This window comes from Carcharodon carcharias, chromosome 30 (assembly GCF_017639515.1).
Source record: "Carcharodon carcharias isolate sCarCar2 chromosome 30, sCarCar2.pri, whole genome shotgun sequence".
Taxonomy (NCBI): Eukaryota; Metazoa; Chordata; class Chondrichthyes; order Lamniformes; family Lamnidae; genus Carcharodon; species Carcharodon carcharias.
Window position 1 is genome coordinate 14969974 of NC_054496.1, and position 22847 is coordinate 14992820.

Genomic DNA, 22847 nt, shown 5'->3' on the forward strand with positions numbered 1-22847 from the left:
ACCATCACGCAAAAATGGGTAGCTGACCCTACTGTGTGCACTGTGGCTTCCTGGTCTGAGAGATGTTGTGCGAAACATAATGTGCTCTTTCTGTCTGGTTGCTCTAAGGTTGAAGGAGAGGCATTGGGGGGGCGGGGGAGATTGGGTTGGTTACAAACTCTGTTGATTTTACCCAAAAAAGTGACTTGAATATTTATTGCACCTTTCACAACTCTACGATGCCTCCAAACTGCTTCATAGCCCATTAATTACTTTTGTCGAGTGCCATGTCTGGTTTTAATGTAGAAAACACAGTAGTAGATTTGCACACAGCAAGCTCCCACAAACAGCAATCAGATAAATGACCAGATAGTCTGTTTTTACAATACAAAAACAGAAAATGCTGGAAAAACTCGGCGGGTCTGGCAGCATCTGCGGCAAGAGAAACAGAGTTGACGTCTCGAGTCCGTATGACCCTTTGGGACTCAAAACGTTAACACTGTTTCGCTCTCCACAGATGCTGCTAGACCTGCTGAGTTTTTCCAGCATTTTCTGTTTCTGTTTCTGATTTCCAGCACCCACAGTATGTTGCTTTTAGTCTGTTTTTACGTGTTGGGTTTGAAGGACACATATTGGCCATGGTTACTCTTTCCTTCGACCAGGCAGGGCCTTGGCTTAATGTCTCATTCAATCAACAGCACCTCTAACTGTGCAGCGCTCCCTCGGTACTGCACTGGGAACGTCAGCCTGGATTTTAGGCGCTCAATTCCCTGGAGCGGGACTTAAATTCACGACCTCAGATTTAAAATGATCATCTTTGTCCTGATAACGCTCCGTAAACCCCTCCTCCATAAATCCAGAGGGGGGAGTGCTACACGCTGAGCTTTGGCTGACACCTTTGTGGGAGGCCTGAGAGAGGTGAGGGGGTTCTGCGTTTTACTCTTTGAGATTGTGGGACAGAATGAGCAGCGTGGATGGCCAGGTAACAAGTCCTGGCTGTGAGGATTAAGAGAAGAACGTGCGACAGAGTATCCTCAGGGCTCGAGGAACGGGGGAGACGACCCCAGAGGGGCGGCTTTTGATGTATCGTCAGCAGCGAGAAAGATTAAAGCAGCGCGCGAAAGATTGGGGAGCAAGTTCCGGCTCTCAGGAATCAGGAGTTGCTGGAGGGCGGAGACCAAAGAATTCTGCACCTTTTTCTTTTCGAAACAAAAGACAGGCAGGGCCAGGTGAGGGAGACGATCATCTAAAGCTTTCGTAAGTCGAGAGAGGATGTCTATGCCAGGCAAACAGGGCTAGGACACATAAGGTAAAGAAATACCGAGTATCACTGTTTTTAATCCTCCTTCATTTGACACCAGAGTCACGCAGGGGCCATGATGGACAATAAGTGGCCATAGATGAGCCATAGAGCAGCATCAATAAGACAGTAAAGCTGCCTGAATACTTTGCTCCGAAGGACAATCAGAAAATGAGGAGTAATAGCACACAACCGATTTAATTTATAGTAGATGCTGAATACAAACTCAAAAAAATGGCAGAAGCCTCTCCTGAGGTGACCTTCCACTCCCCCACCCCCCCCCCACCACCCCACCATACCCCCCCACCCCCAAAAAAAACCCCATTATTTTCAAAACCATCCTGCTTCATCCTGATTTAATTTTTTTTTTAAATAAAAGACGCAGAGGCCAGGTTTTTTTTTTAACAGGGAAGATGTTCATGTGTCGGAGGTTGCCATGGAGACACAGTTCCCTTAAGGTTAATTTACGAAACATTTTGTACCTCATCTCGTGGGGGTGTCGCAGTAATGACGGCCTTGGTTCATAGCATGCGCCTTTCCTTGTCTTTCAATGTGTGTTGGATCAGCTGAGGATCCCTTTAAAAGCCAGTTTGCCTGACAGATGGTCGAGCTGCATTATTGCCATGGCAAAATTAGCTTCGGAATTCTCCTGGGATGGAGATGGCTTGTGTAGTGAACATGAGAGGGATTATGGGTAGGTCATTGCAGCAAGACGCCACTACACAATCTGTTCTATGTAGCAGGCAATTAATGGCTTGTTTTAACAGGATCAGGAGCATCAGCTGAAAAAGAAATTCTAACCTATTTTTTTCTCAATATGTAATAACGGGGTGTTAGGCTTTCATTTTGATTTAGCCGAGGCTTTTTAAAATTGAACGGGTAGTTGGAATACTCACCCTTAGCAGCTTTCAGTTGGGTATATACTCAATTGCTTCCAATTTTTGTTTTAAAAACATTACCGATGTAGGTTTCCGATTGGTGTGTTGAGGTAGATCAGCCATGGTCTAACCAAATGGATGGGGTAGACTCGAGGGGCTGAAGGGCCGGCTCCTCTTCCTATGGTGCTGGGATACAGCTGACAAAGGCCATTCAGCTCATCCTTGTGTCACCAACCAGATCACCCCCTCAACACAACATTCAGCAGTTTTTTAAATAACACAAGGCTCTTGTCTCAGTTCCAAGTTTTGATCACTTCATACGAAGAACTTGATGTCGGTCGTGAATGGTCCTTTCTTCGACATGCACCGATACCACCCATCCATGGCCTAAAATGGCGGCCACCTCAAGGCTTAGGGCTGCAGGTTAATGAAACCTAAATGTAAGGCAGTTGGTTTTTTTTTTGGGGGGGGGTACTGTCGGGTAGCGGGGGTAGGGAATGCTGGCAGGAACCAGATGGAAGGTCACCTCAAAGAGAGACTTATGCCATTTTTGTGAGTTTATGTTCAGCATATACTATAAATTAAATCGCTTGCGTGTAATCGCTCCTCATTTTCTGATCGTTTTTCAGAGCAATCAGGAAGCTTTGGACCATCTACTGTCTTAATCATGTCGTTCTTGCTCCTGGTCTTCCATGGAGAATGGTGCGTTCATTTTCTAAGACGTTGTGCCAGAAAGTGAGCTTGTGCCTGTGAACTATCATGTAGAGGACACCCTCTATGTCCAATTATCCCTGCCGCTAACTCCACTTTACCCAAAGATTACACATCGTCCCGATCCCTGCAGGCTCACAGGTGATCACATAGCCTAACTTTTATATTGCTGGAAAGAGAGACATGATGCTGAAGGTCAGGACAAATGCAAGAATCCCAAGGCGGGATTTTCCGGCCCTGTGGTGGGTGGGACCCTACGTGGGCCAAGCGGCGCCCCAGCCAGAAGCCCGTGGACTTGCGGCGGGACCGGACAACCCCGGCGGCAGGCGGGTGTGGAAGATCCCGCCCCCAAGTTTCAAACGCTCACTTTATACTACAGGAGAAATTGCTCCCTGTTGCTTTCTCCGTGGCAACGCCTCAGCCAATCAGAGTCAACTTGCCAGCCAGTCAGCTCCTGTGGTGTAAATTGTTGTGAGCTTTGGGAATATTGGCGTTCTTGCATTTGTCCTGATGAGTGCAGGACAAAAAGCTTCAGCATCATGTCTCTCTTTCCAGCAATATAAAAGTTAGGCTATGTGACCACCTGTGAGCCTGCAGGCACAGGGATCGGGACGATGTGTAATCTTCGGGTAAATTGGAGTTAGCGGCAGGGATGATTGGACATAGAGGGTGTCCTCTATATGATAGTTCACTGGCGCAAGCTCACTTTCTGACACAGTGTCTTAGAAAATGAACGCACCATTCTCCATGGAAGACCAGGAGCAAGAAAATTCCATCTTTTCCCTTCCCTCACTGAAAGCGTTTGAACCAACCACGTTTTGAGTGCGACCATTCCCACCTTCTAGGTTTCCTATGCCCGGCCCAGCTCTGCCTCCATTCGAGATGCTAACCTGTACGTCAGCGGGCTCCCCAAGACCATGAGCCAGAAAGAGATGGAACAACTCTTCTCACAGTATGGCAGAATCATCACCTCACGCATCCTCGTCGACCAAGTTACAGGTAAGACGCACATTCTGCCTCTGCCAGTTGAAGGTTAGTCAATAGACTCGAGGGGGTTATTTCTCAATGCCATGCCATGAGATACTCCTGCAGTCGTAGGGTGAGGGCTGTGCCATACATTGAGTCTAACTGATTCACCATTCTATCGTAGTGAGATGCACTCGACAAATCCCTAGTCACCTACACAGGACCGCAGTGTTAAGGGAGCCTCCAGCAAATCCCGAACCTAACTGATCAACTGTAACCCTTATAAAATTCTGACAATAGATCCCATATTAAAACTATGATGTGCAAACAGTCGTACTTTATACATTGGGTAATACAGCTGGCGTGGATTCAGTGGGCTGAATGGCCTCGTTCGGTGCGGTAATGGCTCCAAGGGCCGCATTTTCGTTACCGAGGAAATTTCCTGACCCACCAGACTGCCCAGTCACACACAATTTTCCCTTAGGGGATGGGAAGTAGGGGGGAGGCGGTGTGGTTGCAGAGTAAAATCAGGCCCACTGATCCTGGATGCAGATTCTAGGCAGCCACGGGACAGGCAAGTGCTGAAGCCAGCTGGTTAGAAGACCCACCTCAGTTCTTTGGGACTTCATTCCTGTTGTAATAAAGCCCACTTGCCCTCACACAACCTTACCCCTCCACCCAGTCCTCATGGCCCTTCATATCTTCCATGTCAACTCATGCCTCCCAGCCACTCCCCATGGCCTTTGGGTTTGCCCCTGAACTCATTCTGCATGTTTGGCTGCAAGCCCAGACCAATAAAAACATTAACTCAGCAGGAGGTCCTGTTTGGACAACTGAAGTAAGTTGTTGGCTTTTACTTGATTGACATCTTTAAGCGGTTATGATAAGTTTTTGTGATCTCTTCTGTCAACACCTCAATGTTTATTTGGACAGGATTAAGAGGTTTGAAGTGTTTGAAGCCTCTGTTATTAATACTTTAATGTTCTGTCTGATTGACACTTTCATGGGGTTGTAGGAGCAGCAGTTTTTTTTCAAAAGAAGATTTCTGAAGGTTCTTTCTTCCTAGCAGCTCACCACTTGCCATTGTTATTATTTGGCTCATTGGTTATGTACATAGTGCATACTGGGTGAATGGGCATGGGAGGGGTATGAATTGGCATTGAGTTGGCATGGACAGTATGAGGGGCCATGGGGAGTGGTTGGGGGGCATGGGTAAGATCTTTTGAACTTAACTTTCAAAAGGTTCCTGAATCCAGACTATGGTTCACGACTCCTCCGAGGGATCACGCACCATGCAGAAGCTGGTCTGACTCCACAAAAATTGTGAGGGGCTAGAAGATGCCTATTACACTCAATGGAGCCGGCCAAGTCATAAGTGCAGGATGCAGTCTCTCTACCTGCACCCTCATCCCATGCAGGCGAAAATTGCTGGCGCTGGGAATGGGGGCGTAATCCCGGAATCCCGCTTCCTCCTAACTCCACAAAAATCTGGTCCAATGACTCAATGACATTAGATCAATACTATTGTTAAGTTGTTGTCCCTCTTTCCATTGTTGCGATGAAGTTGTCACTGGATTTTATTTTGGGACTGAATGGGAGCTAAGAGCTTTCAGAGTTGTTGTTGGACTGAGCTCCTAGAGACAAGCTCTCCTGCCTGGTTGAGTGTCAGACACTAACTTTGTTTATGCTTCTGCCCCAAAACTATTTCTATTTAACATTATATAATTCGTCTTTATGTATTTCCGCCTCTGCGAAAATACAAATCTTTCGGGTCACTAAAATCATGCGGTTTCCTGATGTCTCGGTTGGTAACAGTGCTTGCCCAGCCTCAAGTCCAGTTCAGCATGGACTCGGCTTTGATCCTCAGTCTACAGTGGGGCATCTGGTCTCATCGTGGTAGCATAGGAATGCTGCAGAAACCCTGCTGGGCTTGGATGGGGAAACACCAGCCCAGGTTCCCACACTTCAGCTATCCAGTGAGTCCTGATAGAGTGCGCAAACAGGAACACCGGTTGGGTAATGGATTTAGCTCATGTGTGGCATTCCAAATTGTGGAATAGTAAGTGATGACCTTTCCTTTAGCTCAGGTATGAAGAGTGACTGGGAGAGATCTCAGTGGAACAATACCTCGGCAAGATAGAGACTTCAGAACATCCCAAAGGACTCTACAACCAATGATGTCCTTTTGACATGTAGTCAGTGTTGCAATGTCAGGAAAATAGCAGCCAATTTGTGCACAGCAAGCTCACATGAGCAGCAATATGACAATGGCCACATAATCCGTATTAGTAATGATGGCTGTGTGATAAATATCAGGCCAGGATACTGGGGACAATTTTGCTTTGAAATAGTGCTGTGTGATTGCAGTCAGAGCCTGAATTTATGGTCTCATCTGAAGGATGGCACCTCTGACAGTGCAGCACTCCCTCAGCCCTCTAGCAGTGTCAGCCTTGATTTTTTTGCTCAAGTCTAAAGCGAGACTTGAGCCCACAGCCTTCTGACTCAGAGGTGAGAGAAAGGGCTGGCCACTGAGCCCAGCAAGAGTCACGAGGAATATATTGGAAAGAGATTTTAAAAAACAACAGGCAAATTCATACTGTACTCTACATAAGTAAATCACAGTCAGTATCTTGAATTATGTGGACCGCAGACAGGTTATCATTGTTCTGTCTTTTCCCAAATAGGTGTCTCTCGAGGGGTTGGCTTCATCCGATTTGACAAGAGGATAGAGGCAGAGGAAGCAATTAAGGGGCTGAATGGGCAAAAACCCCTAGGAGCAACTGAGCCCATCACAGTGAAGTTCGCAAACAACCCCAGTCAAAAGACTGGCCAGGCACTGCTGTCTCAGCTGTACCAGTCAACAAGCCGGAGATACCCTGGCCCCCTGCATCACCAGGCACAGAGATTCAGGTGAGCCAAGCACCAAACAGCCACCAATGGCACTTCCTCATCATGGCTGGCTGTGTCCACGATGGCCCAATGAACTGTGGGACTCTCGCTCCATCTTTCTGTCAAGTTGGCATGGTAACCTAAATTCCCACAGTGCATTGCGTCAGGTGAGCTTGGTCAGCCAGCTGACTGAGGTATAGCATGTAGACCCATGACTGCTGAATTGTCTTACTCAGGCTTAGGATCCTGCCTTCAAAGCATGAAAAGCTGACATTGCATTTCAACAACACGTGACTGAAATGTAAATTACTTTAAACAAAAAAGGACTGAGGTGTTAACCAGTAGAATTGTAATCATGTTTAACCCCAGCCCAAATATTTTGAGTAGAGTCAGAATTTCTTGATGCAGTTCCCCAGCTCCCTGAACATTTAATAACAGAGTCCTGCTCCTTTGGAAGTCAATGGTACCAATAAGAAACTCAATATCATGAATTTTGTGCTAATTTGGGTTTTGAGATAGTAGCAGTTTAGGGTCTTTATTGCTTACTGCCACTAGGTCAATGATGTCTCCACCCATCGCTTGCAGTTTCGTTCCTTCGGCACTAGTGTCTCACATTCGCTGTCTTACGTCACCAATGTTTTCAATTCAAAATCATTGAATCTGAACTCTTTAGTCACTTAATTGCATTCGCACTTTCAGAAGGTTATCGCTCTCAGGGATGATCAGAATTGTTTCCCACCTGGTCATATACAGATCATATTGTGCATCAAATGGAGCAAATACCTATGATAGAGACAAGTTTGGTTAGAGAAAAACCGGATACCAGGATTAGTCCAGCCAAAATAGAACAGCAAGAAAAAGAGTTGTCCTGGACCGATGTTCCTTCCAGTAGCTGGGCATATTCTCATAGAATCATATAGAACAGAAGGAGGTCATTCAGCCCATCATGTCTGTGGTGTGCAATTGTTCTATGTTTGATTATGAGAGTCTGTTTACTATTGATGCTCACTGTGCTTGACTGGTTAAGCCTGGGTGTGGACTCACAGATAAGTAAACAGACACTACAGAAAGAGCAGGGATCTGCCAGAAACAAGGTATGGACATTTTAAAGCATTGTATAGAACTCTAAATAAAGTTCCTGCAAAGTTAGAAGCTAGTGTCATCTCTGCATTGCTCTGAAACAAATCAAACATAGAAAATACGTAACAATCACAGAATCGTTACAGTGCAGAAGGAGGCCATTCAGCCCATCGAGTCTGCACTAGCTCTCTGAAGGAGCATTCTACTTAGTCCCACTCCCTTGCCTTATCCCCATAACCTTGCAAATTTGCTCCTTTCAGGTAGTAATCCAATTCTTTTTTGAATACCTCAATTGAACCTGCCTCCACCACCCTCTCAGGAAGTTTGTTCCAGACTCCAACCAGCCAAGCTCTGGGTGAAAAAAAACTTCCTCACATCATGTTTACTCCTTTTGCCAATTATTTTGAATCTGTGCCCTCTAGTTCTTGAGGTACTCTTGAGTGGGAACAGTTTCTCACTAGTTACCCTGTCCATACCCCTCAGGATCTTGAATACTTCTATCAAGGCTCCTCTCAGCCTCCTTTTCTCCAAGGAAAACAGTCCCAACCTCTCGAATCCAACCTCGCAGCAACAATTCTTTATTCCTGGAATCATTCTTGTGACTCTCATCTGTCCTCCCTCAATTGCCTTCACATCCTTCCTCAAGTATGAAGCCCAGAACTGGACTCAGTACTCCAGATGAGGTCTAACTAGTGTCTTATACAAGTTCAACATGACCTCCTTACTCTTGTACTCAATGTCCCTATTAATAAAGCCTAAGATACTATATGCTTTATTAACTGCTCACTCAACATGCCCCACCATCTTTCATGACCTATGTACGTATACACTGAGGTCCCTCTGTTCCTGCACCTCCTTTAGAGTTTCTCCCTTTATTTTATACTGTCTCTCCATATTCCTCCTGCCAAAATGAATCACCTCACACTTCTCCGCATTGAACTTCATCCGCCACTTGTCTGCCCAATACAACAACTTGTCTATGTCCTTCTAAAGTTCACAACTCTCCTCATCATAGTTGACAACATTTCCAATCTTTGTATCATCTGCAAATTTTGAAATCATTAATATGTATCAGGAAGAGCAAGGGTCCCAACGCTGACCCCTGAGGAACTCCACGACAAACCTTCCTCCAATCTGAAAAACAACCATTTATCACTACTGTCACTCAGTCAATTTCTTATCCAAGTGCCTTTTATTTCATGAGCTAGGATTTTGCACACAAGTCTGTTGTGTGGCACTGTATCAAATGCCTTTTGAAAATCCATATACACCACATTACCCATATCAACCTTCTCTGTTTTTGTCCCGAACAATAGTTTCCAGAAGTTTCCCTACCATTGAAGTCAAACTGATTGGTCTGTAGTTGCTGGCTTTATCCTTGCACCCCTTTTTGAACAAGTGTATAACATTCACAATTCTCCAATCCTCTGGCACCTCCCCTGCATCTAAGGAAGACCGGAAGATTATCACCAGTGCCTCTGAAATTTCCACTCTCACTTCCCTCAGTACCCTTGGATGCAACTCATCCCATCCTGGTACCTTATCAACTTTAAGTAAAGATAGCCTTTCTAACACCTCCTACTTCTCAACTGTAAATTCTTCTAATGTACCAGTTACCTCCCCTCTCTTTCTGGCCTAGAAAGCATCCTCTTCCTTTGTAAAGACAGATGCAAAGTATTAATTTAATACCTCCGCTATTTCTCCTGTCTCCATATGCAAGTCCCCTTTTTATTACTATTCGGCCCTACACTTTCTTTTACCACCCTTTTATTATTTATATGCTTATAGAAAACTTTGGGATTCCCTTTTATGTTCGCTGCCAGTCTCCTTTCATGTTCCCTCCTTGCTTTCCATATTAGTTTTTTCACTTCCTCTCTGGTCCTATATATTTAGCCTGATTCACTAATGTATTTATGCCTGACATCTGTCGTACACGCACTTCTTCCTTTTCATCTTCACCTCTATCTCTCTCGTCATCCAGGGCGCTCTGGATTTATTTGTCCTACCTTTCCCCTTCAGGGGAATATACCCTGACATTACCTGAAATACTTTCTTTTTGAAGGTAGCCCATTGATCAGCCGCTGTCTATTCTGCCAACCTTTGACTCCAACTCAGTCGACTCAGGCGCATTCTCGTCCCATCGAAGTTGGCTTTCCCCCAATTAATTATCCTTGCTCCGGATTGTTCCCTGTCCTTTTCCATGGCCAACCTAAACCTTATGATACAATGGTCACTGTGCCCTAAATGCTCTGCTGCTGATCTTTGATCCACTTGGACCAACTCATTCCCCAGCACCAGGTCCAACAGTGCCTGCCCTCTCATTGGACTGGAAGCATACTGCTGCAGAAAATTATCTTCAACACATTCCAGGAACTCTCACCTTCTTGTCCCTTTGCGCTATTCCGACCCCAGTCTATATTTGGGCAACTGAAGTCCCCCATTATAATTACTCTATAATTCTTGCACCTCTCTGTAATTTCTTTGCAAATTTGTTTCTCTACATCCCTTCCTCTAGTTGGTGGTCTATGGACTACACTGATCAGTGTTATTGCACCTTTTTCATTCCTTACCTCTAGCCAGAGAGATTCCATTCTTGACCCCTCTGGAACTTCCTCTCTCTCCAGTACTGTAAAATACTATCTTTAATCAATACTGCCACTCCCGCCCACCACCACCACCTCCCCTCACTCCACCACCTCCCCCCACTCCACCACCACCACCTTTTCTCTTTTTCCTGTCTCTCCTAAACATCTTGTAACCAGAAATTTTTAACACTCAGTCCTGCCCTTCAGGTCTCTGTCGTAGCAATAATATCATAATTCCATTCGCAGCCTGTACCTGTAGTTCACCAGCCTTATTAACCACACTCCGTGCATTCACATACACGTACATTAACCCTGATTTAAGCTTTTTTACTTTCCCTCTTACTCTGACCCCATCTAATGGGCAGGATTTTACATCCCACGGGTGGGACGCTCGCCCGAAGTCATTGCACACTCGCGCGTTATTTCGATTTGTGGGCACGTGTGAGAATCGGCAGCGCACCCGCCGACATTTTAAAGGGCTATTAGGTCCATTACTCAATTAATTAAGCAGTATTTTTTGCTGCCCTTACAGTTGGTGGGTGGACGAATCAGCCAGGCGGGCCTTGGATTTTTTTTTAGGAAACCTCATCCACGGGCTGGTTGAGGTTCCCGACAGTAATTCTGTAAGAAGTAAAAAAATGTAAACATCATTTTTAATATGCCCCTGTTCATGTGGCTGGGTCACATGTTTCTCTCACTTTTAAGATCTTTACTTTTGAATTCACAATCCTTCAACTCCCTGAGGCAGCTCTGTGCATTCGGGCGGCGCCTAGTCTAGGTCTGTCAAACTCTCCAAGTATTCTGTGAACCTTTACACTACTCTCTGTTATATCCTCATTATCAGTTAATAATTCGGCACTTCCCACTGCCAGGTTTTTCTCCCTCTCCACTCTAAATTTCCCCTCAGGTTCCCAGCCCCCCCTGCCAATCCTCCCCAACAGCACTAGCAAACCTCCTCACGAGGACATTAGTCCCAGTCCTGTTAAGGTGTAACCCGTCCTTCTTGGACAGGTCCCACCTGCCCCAGAACCGATCCTAATGCCTCAGAAATCTAAAGCCCTCCTCCCTGCCCCATATCCCCAGCCACATGTTGAACTACTCGATCTTCCTATTCTTACCCTCACGAGCAGGTGGCACTGGGAGTAATCCTGAAATTACTGCTCTTGAGGTTCTGATTTTTAATCCCCTTCCCAGCTCCCTAAAACCTACTTTCAGGACCTCATCCCTTTTCCTGCCTATGTCATTGGTCCCAATGTGGCTGTTCACCCTCCCCCAAAAGAATGTCCTGCAGTCGCTCTGTGACACCCTTGACCCTGGCACCACAGAGGCATCATACCATCCTGGAGTCACATCCACAGCCATAGGAACACCTGTCTGCTCGCCGAACTATGGGATCCCCAACCGCTATAGCTCTTCCACCCTTCCTCCTCCCCTCCTGTGCAGCTGAACCATCTGTGGTTCCACGAACTTGGCTCTTGTTACAGTCCTCTGCGGAACCATCTCACTCACTAGTATCCAAAATGGAAAAGCAGCCAGAGAGCAAGATAACCTCAGGGGATTCTTGCACTACCTGCCGGTTTCTCTGAGATACTCCAGCGGTCACCCATTCCCTAGCTGCAGCGTGACCAGCTCTCTAAACATGCTACGTAATCTTCAGTCTCGCACAGTGACTCCAGCTGCCGCTCAAGTTGCTCAACCTGGAGCTCAAGTTTCTGCGGCTGGTGATACTTCCTGCAGATGTAGTTATTGGGGGCACTTTGCGCCTGTATGACTTCTCACATCCTGCAAGATGCACATTCCACATGGCCGAGTTGCTTGACTTACCTTAAACTTTATATAAAGCATTCACTACAGTATGGTATCAAGTAATTCCTCACCTATCATCTCCTTTATGCCAAGTCTGGAAAGGTCGATACTTACCAACCAAACTTACAGGACTTCAGCAATGTCACTTTTAGATTTTATTCCTCCACTCCCGCTGTTGTCAATCCCCTGAATGCCTCTCCACTTGCGCTGTTTTCAGATTCCCAACAGTATCTGCCTGTTTATTTATTCTTTTGTGGGATTTTGCCGGACCAGCATTTGTTGCCCATCCCTAATTGCCCTTGAACCAAATGGCTTGCTCGGCCATTTCAGAGTCAACAACATTGCTCTGTGGTGTCACATATAGGCTAGGCCAGGTAAGGATGGTAGATTCCCTTCCCTAAAGGGCATTAGTGAACCAGATCGGTTTTTAAACACTAAATCGATGATAGTTTTACGGTCACCATTACTGAGACTAGCTTTCAGCTCCAGACTTATTAATTGAATTTAGATTCCACCAGCTGCTGTGGTGGGATTTAGAACCAGTATCACCCAGAGCTTGGATTATTAGCCCAGCGACTTTACCACAATGCCACCATCTCGCTCATAAACACAAGGGGTGACAGCTACTTCCATCAGGATATGTGGTATTGTTCGGATTGATATTTCAGAAAATTCCTAAGCGTAGCGTTGTTCGTCAAGAATAGAAATAGACTGACATGTTTGCCGATACTTCTGTAGGTGAACTGACAACTTGTGTCCATGTGGACTGCTCAGTACAAAGGAAGAAGTGCTGTGGAATGTCGACATGATAAAATGTGCACAGTCTAATACCAACATACAGAGAACATAAGCCACCAGGCTTCAGGCCCAGTCTCTACCACACCCAGCTGGGCATTGATGGAAGTGCTACTGCAGTCTTCAATGCTTCAGTTCGGGAGAAGAATATAGTGATTGTGTTACTAAACAGGCAATTGAGATTAATAATCCAGGGGGGCATGAACTCACCCCATGGTAGCTTGAGAATTTGAATTCAGTATTTTTTTTAAAACAAATCAGGAAACAAGATGTTATCAGTGATGCCCTTTAGGGAATGAAGGCTGCCATCCTTAACCCATCTGGTTTGTATGTGACCCCAGTCCCAATGCTGATGGAGTTGACTCTTTACTGTCCTCTGAAGGAGCCTGACTGGACAGCAAAGAATGAGGCCATTCAGCCCGTCATGTCTGCACCGGCTCTCTGAATAAGCAACTCACTTAGCATCATTCCCTCACCTTCTGCTCATCACCCTGCACATTCTTCCCTTTCAGATAACAATCCTATTCCCTCTTGAATGCTTTGATTGATCCTGCCTCCTCTACACTCTCAGACAGTGCATTCCAGACCTTAACCACTCACTGCGTAAAAACGTTTCCCTCATGTCTCCATTGCTTCTTTTGCCAATTACCGTTCTCGACCCTTCCACCAATGAAAACAGTTTCTCCCTATCTACTCTGTCCAGACCCCTCATGATTTTAAAAATTTCTATAAAATCTCCTCTCAACCTTCTCTTCTCCAAGGAAAACAGTCCAACTTCTCGAATCTATCTACGTAACTGAAGTTCCTCATCTCTGGAACCATTCTCATGAATCTTTTCTGCACTATCTCTAATGACTTCACATCTTTCCTAAACTGCAGTGCCCAGAACTGGACGCAACACTCCAGTTGAGGCTGAACCAGTGTTTTATACAAGTTTAACATTAACCTCCTTGCTTTTAGACTCTATGCCCCTATTAATAAAGCCTAGGATACTGTATGATTTTTTTAAAAACTGTGCTATCAAGCTGTCCTGCCACCTTCAATGACTTATGCACACATACACCCAAGCTCCCCCTGCTTCTGCACTGCATTTGGAGTTTATTTTATATTGTCTCTTGATGTTCTTCCTACCAAAATGAATCACTTCACACATTTCTCCATTGAATTTCATCTGCCAATTGTCCACCCATTCAACCAATCTGAATACGTCCTTTTGAAGATCTACACCATCCTCCTATTGACCTGTGGGAACCTCTACGACAAACCGTTCTCCAGTCTGAAAAATGTTCGCTAACCACTACTTTCTGTTTCCTGTCACTCAGCTAATTTCCTATCCATATTTCTACTGTCCCTTTTATTCTATGAGCTATAACTTTGCTCACAAGTCTGTTGTGCGACACTGTATCGAATGCCTTTTGGAAGTCCATGTACACCACATCGACGGCATTACCCTCATCAACCTTCTTTGGTAACTCTTCGAAAAACTCCAGCAAGTTCATTATTGTTCAGTTATTTAAGGAGGCAGCTCACCACCACCTACTCAAGTGCAATTAGGAATGGGGCAACAAATGCTGAGCTTGCCCACAAAGCCTACCTCCCAGGTGGGATTTTCCAGTCCCGCCAGGACTGAGATCATCGCGTGAAGAACGGGAAAATTTGGAGAGCGGCCAAACCCCCATCCCCCCAAGAATGAAACTTGGAATGACAAGATGGACACTCAGTAGGCTGCAATCCTGTTTTTAACAGGATTTGAAGGAAAATGAATAGGGATCTTACATCTGCATTGGACATAAATTTTACCTGGAGTCAACTATACTTTTAATAGGGGGTTAGACGCTAAACTCTTGACTTACACTGCAACTGAGTATAAATGATTTACTCTCTGATAATGCATCTCCTGCAATATTGAGCCCAAGTTGGTACAAAACTAAACTTTTTTAACTCCTGTTATGGACAGGAGGGGGTTTAAGTTAAACAGACCCGGTTTTTCCTCTCCCCACCCATCCATAAACAGAAAGGTGTTTTTGATCTTTGACTTCCCCTTTTATAAGTGGTGGCATATTTTCCCCAGCCCTTCAGTTTTGGACTGATCCAATGCTCCATTAATAACCCCACAGCAAACTTGAGATAGGATAAAATCAGAGGGTTAGTTTATTTTACACCCACTCAAAATGCGGGAAGAGGGTTCACACTGTCCGCCCCGTTTTGCATTCATACAATGAGGAAAAAATGGGAAGAAAGAGGTACAGGGGCAAAACCCACAGAGATGATAAGAACTATTGTTTCATGTGGGTCCAGAATCAGATGTCCAATGGTGTGTTCCTTCAGAGGTTAGCAGGCTGAAGCTGATGCAGGGTGATCCACTTTTCCAGTAACACTGACTTCCATGATGGGAGAAGCACATAGAGATGAATCAGTCTTGTAGTAGGCACTGGTACAGAAGTTCAGGTGTTCCAGTAGAAACATACAGATGAGGGCCAGACAATTTAAACCTGGAATGAGCTCAAGTGCTGCTACTGAGGTTTTGTTGATGGAAGTTGGCGTATTGCTTCTTTTAGTTTGTGGAGGGGTGGTCATGTAACATAACTCCCACTTCTTCCCCTTTGTTTGGACAAAGGATGTATATTCCTGGTCTGGGTTCTTGAGACAGTTAATGTTTTGTCCATTAATATGTTTCAGAGATTTCCGTTGTCCTTGCAGATGTATCGTCTCCACTGTCCAGGGCTCTGCCTTAGAAATGTAAAAGGTCTTCGTGCATTTCCTGGGAATGTGACTTCTGCAGTCACAGTGTCTCTTTAGAGATAACGAAGTCCTTACTGTTTTTTGAAGGCTAGAAATTCAATGTGTGTGAGTCATAGCTAGCCGGGCTTCAGTTAATGTAAAGCCTTTGATCATTTAAAAAAAATAATAATTAGCTTATAAAGTAGCCAGGATGATATCGACATATATATTTTCCTTCATGTCTTTTAGACATGTCACTCTATTCTTGGTTTGTGACAAAATAGCTACAAAGATGCACCTAGACATGCTATTGGCAAGAAATAATTTGGCAGGATATCATCAGTGAACCAATTTTTCTTAACAAATGCTACAGCCTAATTCAGTAATAGAGCCAAACCCACACAAACACTGTTGAACATGCTGTGCCACCTAAATTCAGCAGTCATGTTAATCTCATGTTTCTGGCATGATTGGAAACTGTATGGTTGGATTTGTTTCATTACATATTGTGACATGCACCTGATGCTGTGTATCTGCTATTGCTGTCTCTCTACCTGTCTGTGTGTGTGTGTGTGTGTGTCTCTCTCTCTCTCTCTGTCACTCTTACTCTCTCTCTCTTTAAATAAAGGCTACTGTTTCATAAGTACTAACATCCACCCTTCCTTCCGTCTCCCTTTCCTTCACAGGCTGGACAATTTACTTAACATGGCCTACGGCGTGAAGAGGTAATTAATGTTCCAAAGCCGTCATGCTGGCAAAGGGCTAGAATTTAACGTTCACCCCAGTAATCCAGTTAAATATACTGGACTGTAAAAGCTTATACAGTTGACCTTTAGAATAGTAGTTATCTGATATCATGTAAATGTTTGGCAACAGACAACCCTTTTTAATTATTCTTATCAGTTACTTTAATTGTCACAGGCTAAACCCACTCCTTCTCCATATCCCTCCTTAACATATCTATCCAATTCCATTTTGAAGGCCACTATTGAATCTGTATCCACTACCCCACCAGATAGAGATAGAGCCATGGTCATATTGAATGGCAGAGCAGGCTCCAAGGACTTGCTCCTGCTCCTATTTTCTATGTTTCCATGCTGCGTTCCAAATCCCAACTGCTTCGTGAACATATTTGCTTTCTCACACACTTTGTGCCACTCGTCTTGATGTTGGCTCCAATGCGTCCTTCAATTTGAAAATGACCTTCAGTCGCTGACACTTCTTAGCCCATCACTTCCTACTCGCTCACATTTTACTTGCAGATTCCTCGCAGGCAATGTGTTAGGTTTAATTGGAATTTTCCTTTTGTCAAATCAGACAGATGTAAAGTGCTGCTTCGACCCCCCACCCACCCACCCACCCAAAACTGCCGTGGCAATTAGTGGATAAAGGGGGGGGGGGAAGTAACAGTTGTGATAAAATTCTTCATTGTTGATAGCGGTGTAAAACTGTGCTCACAAAAGCCCTGCCTACCCCAGCCTTTGAGTGATATGAATGTCCCTCTCTGGGCAGCCACTAGGGACCTGCTTAACCCCCTTCAAGGAATGGCAAGAGTTAGGATTCCGAGCTCGGAAGGTTATTTCTTTGGCCATGCTGTGCGGCTGGGATTCCCAGGTTGCTGATCACAGATTCCACCCTCGCCGATTGGACAGAAAAGGCGGACTCTCCTTCGGCTGGAGTTTTCTGTCCCCCCACCCCCCCCCCCCCCCAGCTGCAGACAAATGGCGAACGGGTCTTCACTGACACAATGCAGGCGGGGATTGCCCTTTAAAAATCCCCAATGCATATTCCACAGGCCACGAACCCACCAAGTCTATAGCCCTGATTCAACCCCTGAGCATCGTGGTTGCCTATAAGTGGCAAATTCCAAGCATCTGTGTGGCAAGTGGATCATTTTGTAATCAAAGAACAAGAGTTTTTGGTGATCAACGCGCAGAAAGAGGCCATTCAGCCCATCAGGCTTGTGCCAAAGCTAGCCCGCCAAATAGATTTATCGACTCACATTCCTTCACATTCTTCCTTTTCACATTTGTATTCGCTTCCCTTTTTTTTAACCAATGGTACGGTCTCCTTCAACAGGCGCTTGTAATAACCTTTCCAATAACTTGCTGTGTGAGAAAATAAATATCCTGTAACTTGCGCCCTCGCTCTTCCAATGAAACTCCGGTGTCTATTAACCCTTCGTGCTGTTTCACCAGCTGATGGGAGGGGGGGGTGGGGGGGTTGTCCAGCAGCATTGACCCTTATATCATGTAGCAGAAAAGGAGGCCATTCAGCCCATCATGCCTGTGCCAACTCTTTGAAAGAGCTATCCAATTAGTTCCACTCCCCAACTCGTTTGGTCATGGCCCTGCCCAGATCTTTACTTTTTTAAAATATCTATCCGATGACCCCTGGGGAGCTGTGATTTAATCTCTTTACGCCACCAAAGCTGCGCATTCCAGATCATAACAACCGGCTGTACATAATATATAAAAAAAATTTCTCATCTGATCCTTTATCTTAATTATCTTAAATCTGCCCCCCTCTGGTTGCCAACCCACCTGCCACTGGAAACACCTCCTAATTCACTCTGTCGACACCCCTCGTGATATCGCCCTCTGTTCAATCTCCCCTCATCCTTATCCGCTCCAAAAGGGATTAATCCCAGTTTTCCTTAAAGTCCCCTCATGACTGGCTTCGTGATTCTGTGGGAAGATGTTACGGCTGCACGTCCGAGGCAGCGTTAAATGTTCACACGTAACAGAGATGACTGGATTACGTTGTTAAATTCTAGCCAAGTGTCTCATATCTTTTTTTTTCCTCCCTCAAACTAACTTCATCTTTTCTTGGCACCGCAGGATGTTATTATTTCTCTTTCAACGTCTGGTCTCTCAGCAGCATGCACTTTCATTTTGCTTCTGCCTCGACATGTTCCGATAGCCCCAAAGTTCATTTAAGCATCTGCCCTGTTTAATCCCACTAATGTTACTAGTCTGCGGTTCCATTAGCCGAGTGCTCCCTCAATGCATGTTCTTTTCGCTTGTTCTGGATCACTGCATTACTTTGCTTTTAAGGCAATAGATTGTGTTTAAGTTGTGTGAAAATACGTCCAAATTTGAGTCTCGGGTTCATTTTGATAGATCGGGTTCATCTTGAACAGCTCTTAACTGAATATGTTTCTTTAAGAACGCCAGTAGAGACACATGGTGAGTGGCGATGACATTGTCCAGGGGTGTGTGTGTGTTTGGGGAAGCGGGGGGGGGTGGGGTGGTGGGCTGCGGTTTGGTGGGGAGGGATGGGGGGTTGTAAGGAGGAACTATTTTGAGGAACGCAGCATCCTAAACTGTAAAAAAAAAACAAAACCGTCCAACTTCTTAATGTTACCTGCTACCTGAACCTGTATTCTGTCCTTAGGTCATATTCCAACGTGAACTGTTTAATAGCATGTACAACCGGAATTCTGGAACAGCATGCCCTTGGTTTCTTTATTGGAAATTAGCTAGCTGGTCGCTCGTTAGTTCTTTGTGGTACCTCCGTGTGCAAGGAACTGCTTTTTGTCCCATCACTGTGACTGCTCTCCGAATATCATTTTTGTTGTGAAGTGGCTGTGGGGTTATCCTGAGAATGTGATAGGGGTGTTTTTTATACATCAGAGCAGGTTCTTTCATCCGCTGTGGCTCTGTAGTCCGCGCTCTTGCCCCTGAGTGGATTCGATTCCCACACCAGGGAGTTCAGCACAGAATTCAGACTGACCCTCCAACGCAGTACTGAGGGAGTGCCGCATTCCTGGGGCTGCTGTCCTTTCTGTGAGGCGTCAGACCAAGGTCTTGTCCCTGCCGTCTCAGGTGGATGTGAAAATATCTATTTTAAAGAGCAGCAGGGAAGCAATATTTATCCCTCAACCAACTTCAATAATTAAAAAAAAACAGATTATCTGGCCATTATTGCATTGCTGTTTGTGGGATCTTGCTGTGCGCAAATTGGCTGCCACATTTCCTACATTACAGCTGTGACTATGCTTCAGAAAAAAAGTACTTCAACGCCTGTAAAGCACTTTGGGACATCTGGTGGTCATGAAAGGTATTGTATAAATGCAAATCTTTCTTCTCAATCTTCACTGTTCCTTTCAGCGTTTCTCACGTTGCGTGGGATTACCACAATCCCAGTTGATCACCTTCATGTCAACCAGCATTTATTTTTTTGGATTTGGCCCGTGGGTTTTTTTACAGCCGGAGGCTCTTCCTGCCATCAAGCCTCCCCATTTGTCTGGGCCAGGGACTGGCACCAACACACACTGGCTGGTCTGCACCAGAGCCTGGCTTCTTTCAAAGTCAACCAGTCTTGGGGTAGGACTGGGACCTGGAGCCTTCAGCCTCAGAGGCAGGAGAGCTACCCACTGAGCTGGTCCAGTTCCCTTCTTTCCAATGCACTAATGTCCTTTCTACAAAGTAATACCGAGCATTACAATGTCTTGTCAAATTTCAACATCAGTTCCCTGTTTTTGTGTTTGTTGTCCTTTATTTGTAGAACCCAGAATGCCTTTTGCCTTTTTGACCTGTCCTCCCATGTTTAATGATCTGTTTCTCTATGGGTCTCTCTGTCATTCCGCTCTATTGAGAAAGATAGGCTCATACATTCAGCCACACAGATCTTAGTCTTTAAAAGCACTAATTGGGCTGACCAAGCCCCAATATCGCAGACAGGAAGCATATACACATTTCCAGCTGAAAGTGTGCCATCCACCATGCTGGTGAAGGAGACAGGCTCCCATGACCCAAGCCTGGTCACTATCACATCGCTGTTTGTGGGAGCTTGCTGTGTACCAATTGGCTGCCACATTTCCTACATTACAACTGCGACTGCACTTCAAAATCACTTTCCTTCCTGTAAAGTGCATTGGGATGTCCTGAGGTCACGAAAGGCACTACGGTAAATGCAAATCTTTCTCTTTTATTTTTCTCTCATTCTGTGACCACTAACTTTGAGACAATGGAAAGGTCCAACTTGTGGACATCAATGTCCTTATCCACGTTTTTCATCTTCCAACTAGTGGCAAAAACAATTACGAACAAATACTGCAATTATTGTGGTATCATGTGTTTGAAAACAATGGGTCAAAACTATAAAACTTAAAAGCATATTTTGCATGCTTTTAATGTCCATTTGGTTAATTTGATGTTTTATATTTTCCAATTATGCAGTTCTCAGAGTCAAGTACACCCAGTTAAGGTTTTATATGAGTTAAGAGTTAAGGTTAAGCATAGTGTAGATGTCAAACCGCCCTGTGACCCATTAATTAATTTATCTTTCATTTTAGAAGAACACTTTTTCTGCTGTACAAGTCTGGCATTTACATTTTCCATGTCTGGTAATTAAACAGTCTTGCTCAGAACAGTGTAGGAATAGGAAGTTTGCCCAGCCCGGTAAAGGCGGGTTCCAGAGAGAGCGAGGTGGGAAAACCCCTTGAAACCGATGATGTTCAGGTTTCTGGCATGATCCTGCCCCCTTGCAGCTTTCCCTGAGGCCAGACAGTGAAGTAAGAAATCAGTTGCCAATTTTTTTTATACTAGATTTATGTGCAGAATACAACAACACTTATGTCTACCTCCTCCCTACCCCAAGGGTCCCAGCAGTCTCTCTTTATAAGTTTTTCTTAGATTAGACTTTTTAACTCCAGTTCTTTTTTATTGAATTCAAATTCCATCATCTGCCATGTGGGATTCGAACCCAGGTCCCCAGAGCATTACCCTGGGTTTGAGATTGCTAGTCCAGCGACAATACCACTATGCCATTGCCTCCTCAGGGCAGTGTCTCTTTATATGTACTCAGGATAGTTAAGCAATCAATGCCCTTCACCTGTGTATCCTTAACCTTGATAATACAATTAATATACCATTAACACCCCTCACCATCTGGTGGTAAAGTATTTGGGATGATTAAAAAGGCATTTAGAAGCTTTTTTAAACATGAATTCCTTCTTTCCCAGCAGCGCAGAGCTTCTTCATTGCTTCTGCACAGTGGCAAGAGCTGCTGCAATGAAAGTGGCAGGCTGGGAAGCCTCTAATCAGTACACTGTAGAGCTCCCAACATAGCCAGGTGAGAGGCTGCTGTTCAAAGCACTTCTCTCAGAATGTTTTCACTGTTTGACAGGCGAGTGCTAACTTTTTGGAAAGTACTTCCCCTGTCGAGCACTTTGTTGCACTCCAATGCTGCCAGCCTTCAACCACTGCATAGGACCAGCTTATGCTGGTGAGGGTCACGAGCAGAGAGCACACCACTGCCAACAGCTCCAGTAGTAGCAGGAGCCGCATCAGCAGAATCTCCAGCTGCCTTCTACTCTGCTGCCTTCCCCCTCCACAGAACAGATGGAGTGGAGCACCAGATCTAGCTAGAAGAAGGCAAGGCCCCAACACAGGGTCTACAGGCAGAGGATCAGCTCTCCTGACATGTCTGAGCACTAGTGCTTCTGGAGGGTCTGGCCCTTACAGCAGGTCACCAGCATCAGCATCCTCCTGGAACTAGACCTCTTTCTCAGTGAAGCAGCTGGGCGTGCATTGCCAGTGACTGATAAGGTACCAGTCACTGGAGGGCCCCACCACTACCCCCTTCCCCCACCCTGCCTCTCGCCAAGTTGTGCGCTCTCTTCACCTGCAAGGAGATAAAGCAGAGATGGTGCATGTCTGCAGAGGAGAGAATTACCTCCTCCTAGGTGCACTGCCTCCAGGTTGGAGGGAGCGCACTCAGTCTGATCACTTCCTCGGCCAATCCCATCCAAACCTGGTGGGTAGGGGAGGCTGTCCTCTTCCTCCTGTCCTTGGGAGAGATCACCTCACTCCTCCCCCCTCAGATCCCACGGCAGGACCTCCAGGAAAGGGTGAGACACCCAGGGAGCAGCCCTCCCAGCTCTTAGCTTCATTCCTGAGGTCGCTGAAGCTTGAAAAATCCAAGTGCTGGTGAGCCCTTGTCACCCATGCTGTCGTCCCACCCCCCAAACTCCCTGATTGGCTGGGGAGATCGGAGTTGGGGTGGTAATTAGTTCGCTCTTGAGTAAGAGCAACAGCCAGGTGCAAGAATTAATGAGCCAGATTCCCCATCCAAAAATGGCTCTGTCATTCATTTCAACTTGAGTTCAGGGGCATTGGTAATCTTGCTCCC

At 45.4% G+C, this 22847-nt stretch overlaps 1 protein-coding gene across 11 annotated transcripts in view; it reads left to right on the forward strand.

The window, feature by feature from the left end:
- LOC121271283 (ELAV-like protein 2) overlaps positions 1 to 22847 on the forward strand; it is a 58806-nt gene that overhangs the window by 26636 nt on the left and 9323 nt on the right. For 3 of the 11 annotated variants that reach the window (XM_041177144.1, XM_041177146.1, XM_041177151.1), the window contains exons 3-6: positions 3714 to 3867; positions 4426 to 4428; positions 6519 to 6744; positions 16397 to 16435. In XM_041177144.1, the coding sequence (XP_041033078.1) occupies positions 3714 to 3867; positions 4426 to 4428; positions 6519 to 6744; positions 16397 to 16435 (422 nt within the window). Of the gene's footprint in view, positions 1 to 3713; positions 3901 to 4055; positions 4065 to 4425; positions 4429 to 6518; positions 6745 to 11515; positions 11519 to 16396; positions 16436 to 19347; positions 19351 to 22847 lie in introns of all 11 variants that reach the window. The other 8 variants (XM_041177142.1, XM_041177145.1, XM_041177143.1 and 5 more) reach the window with 6 other exon arrangements.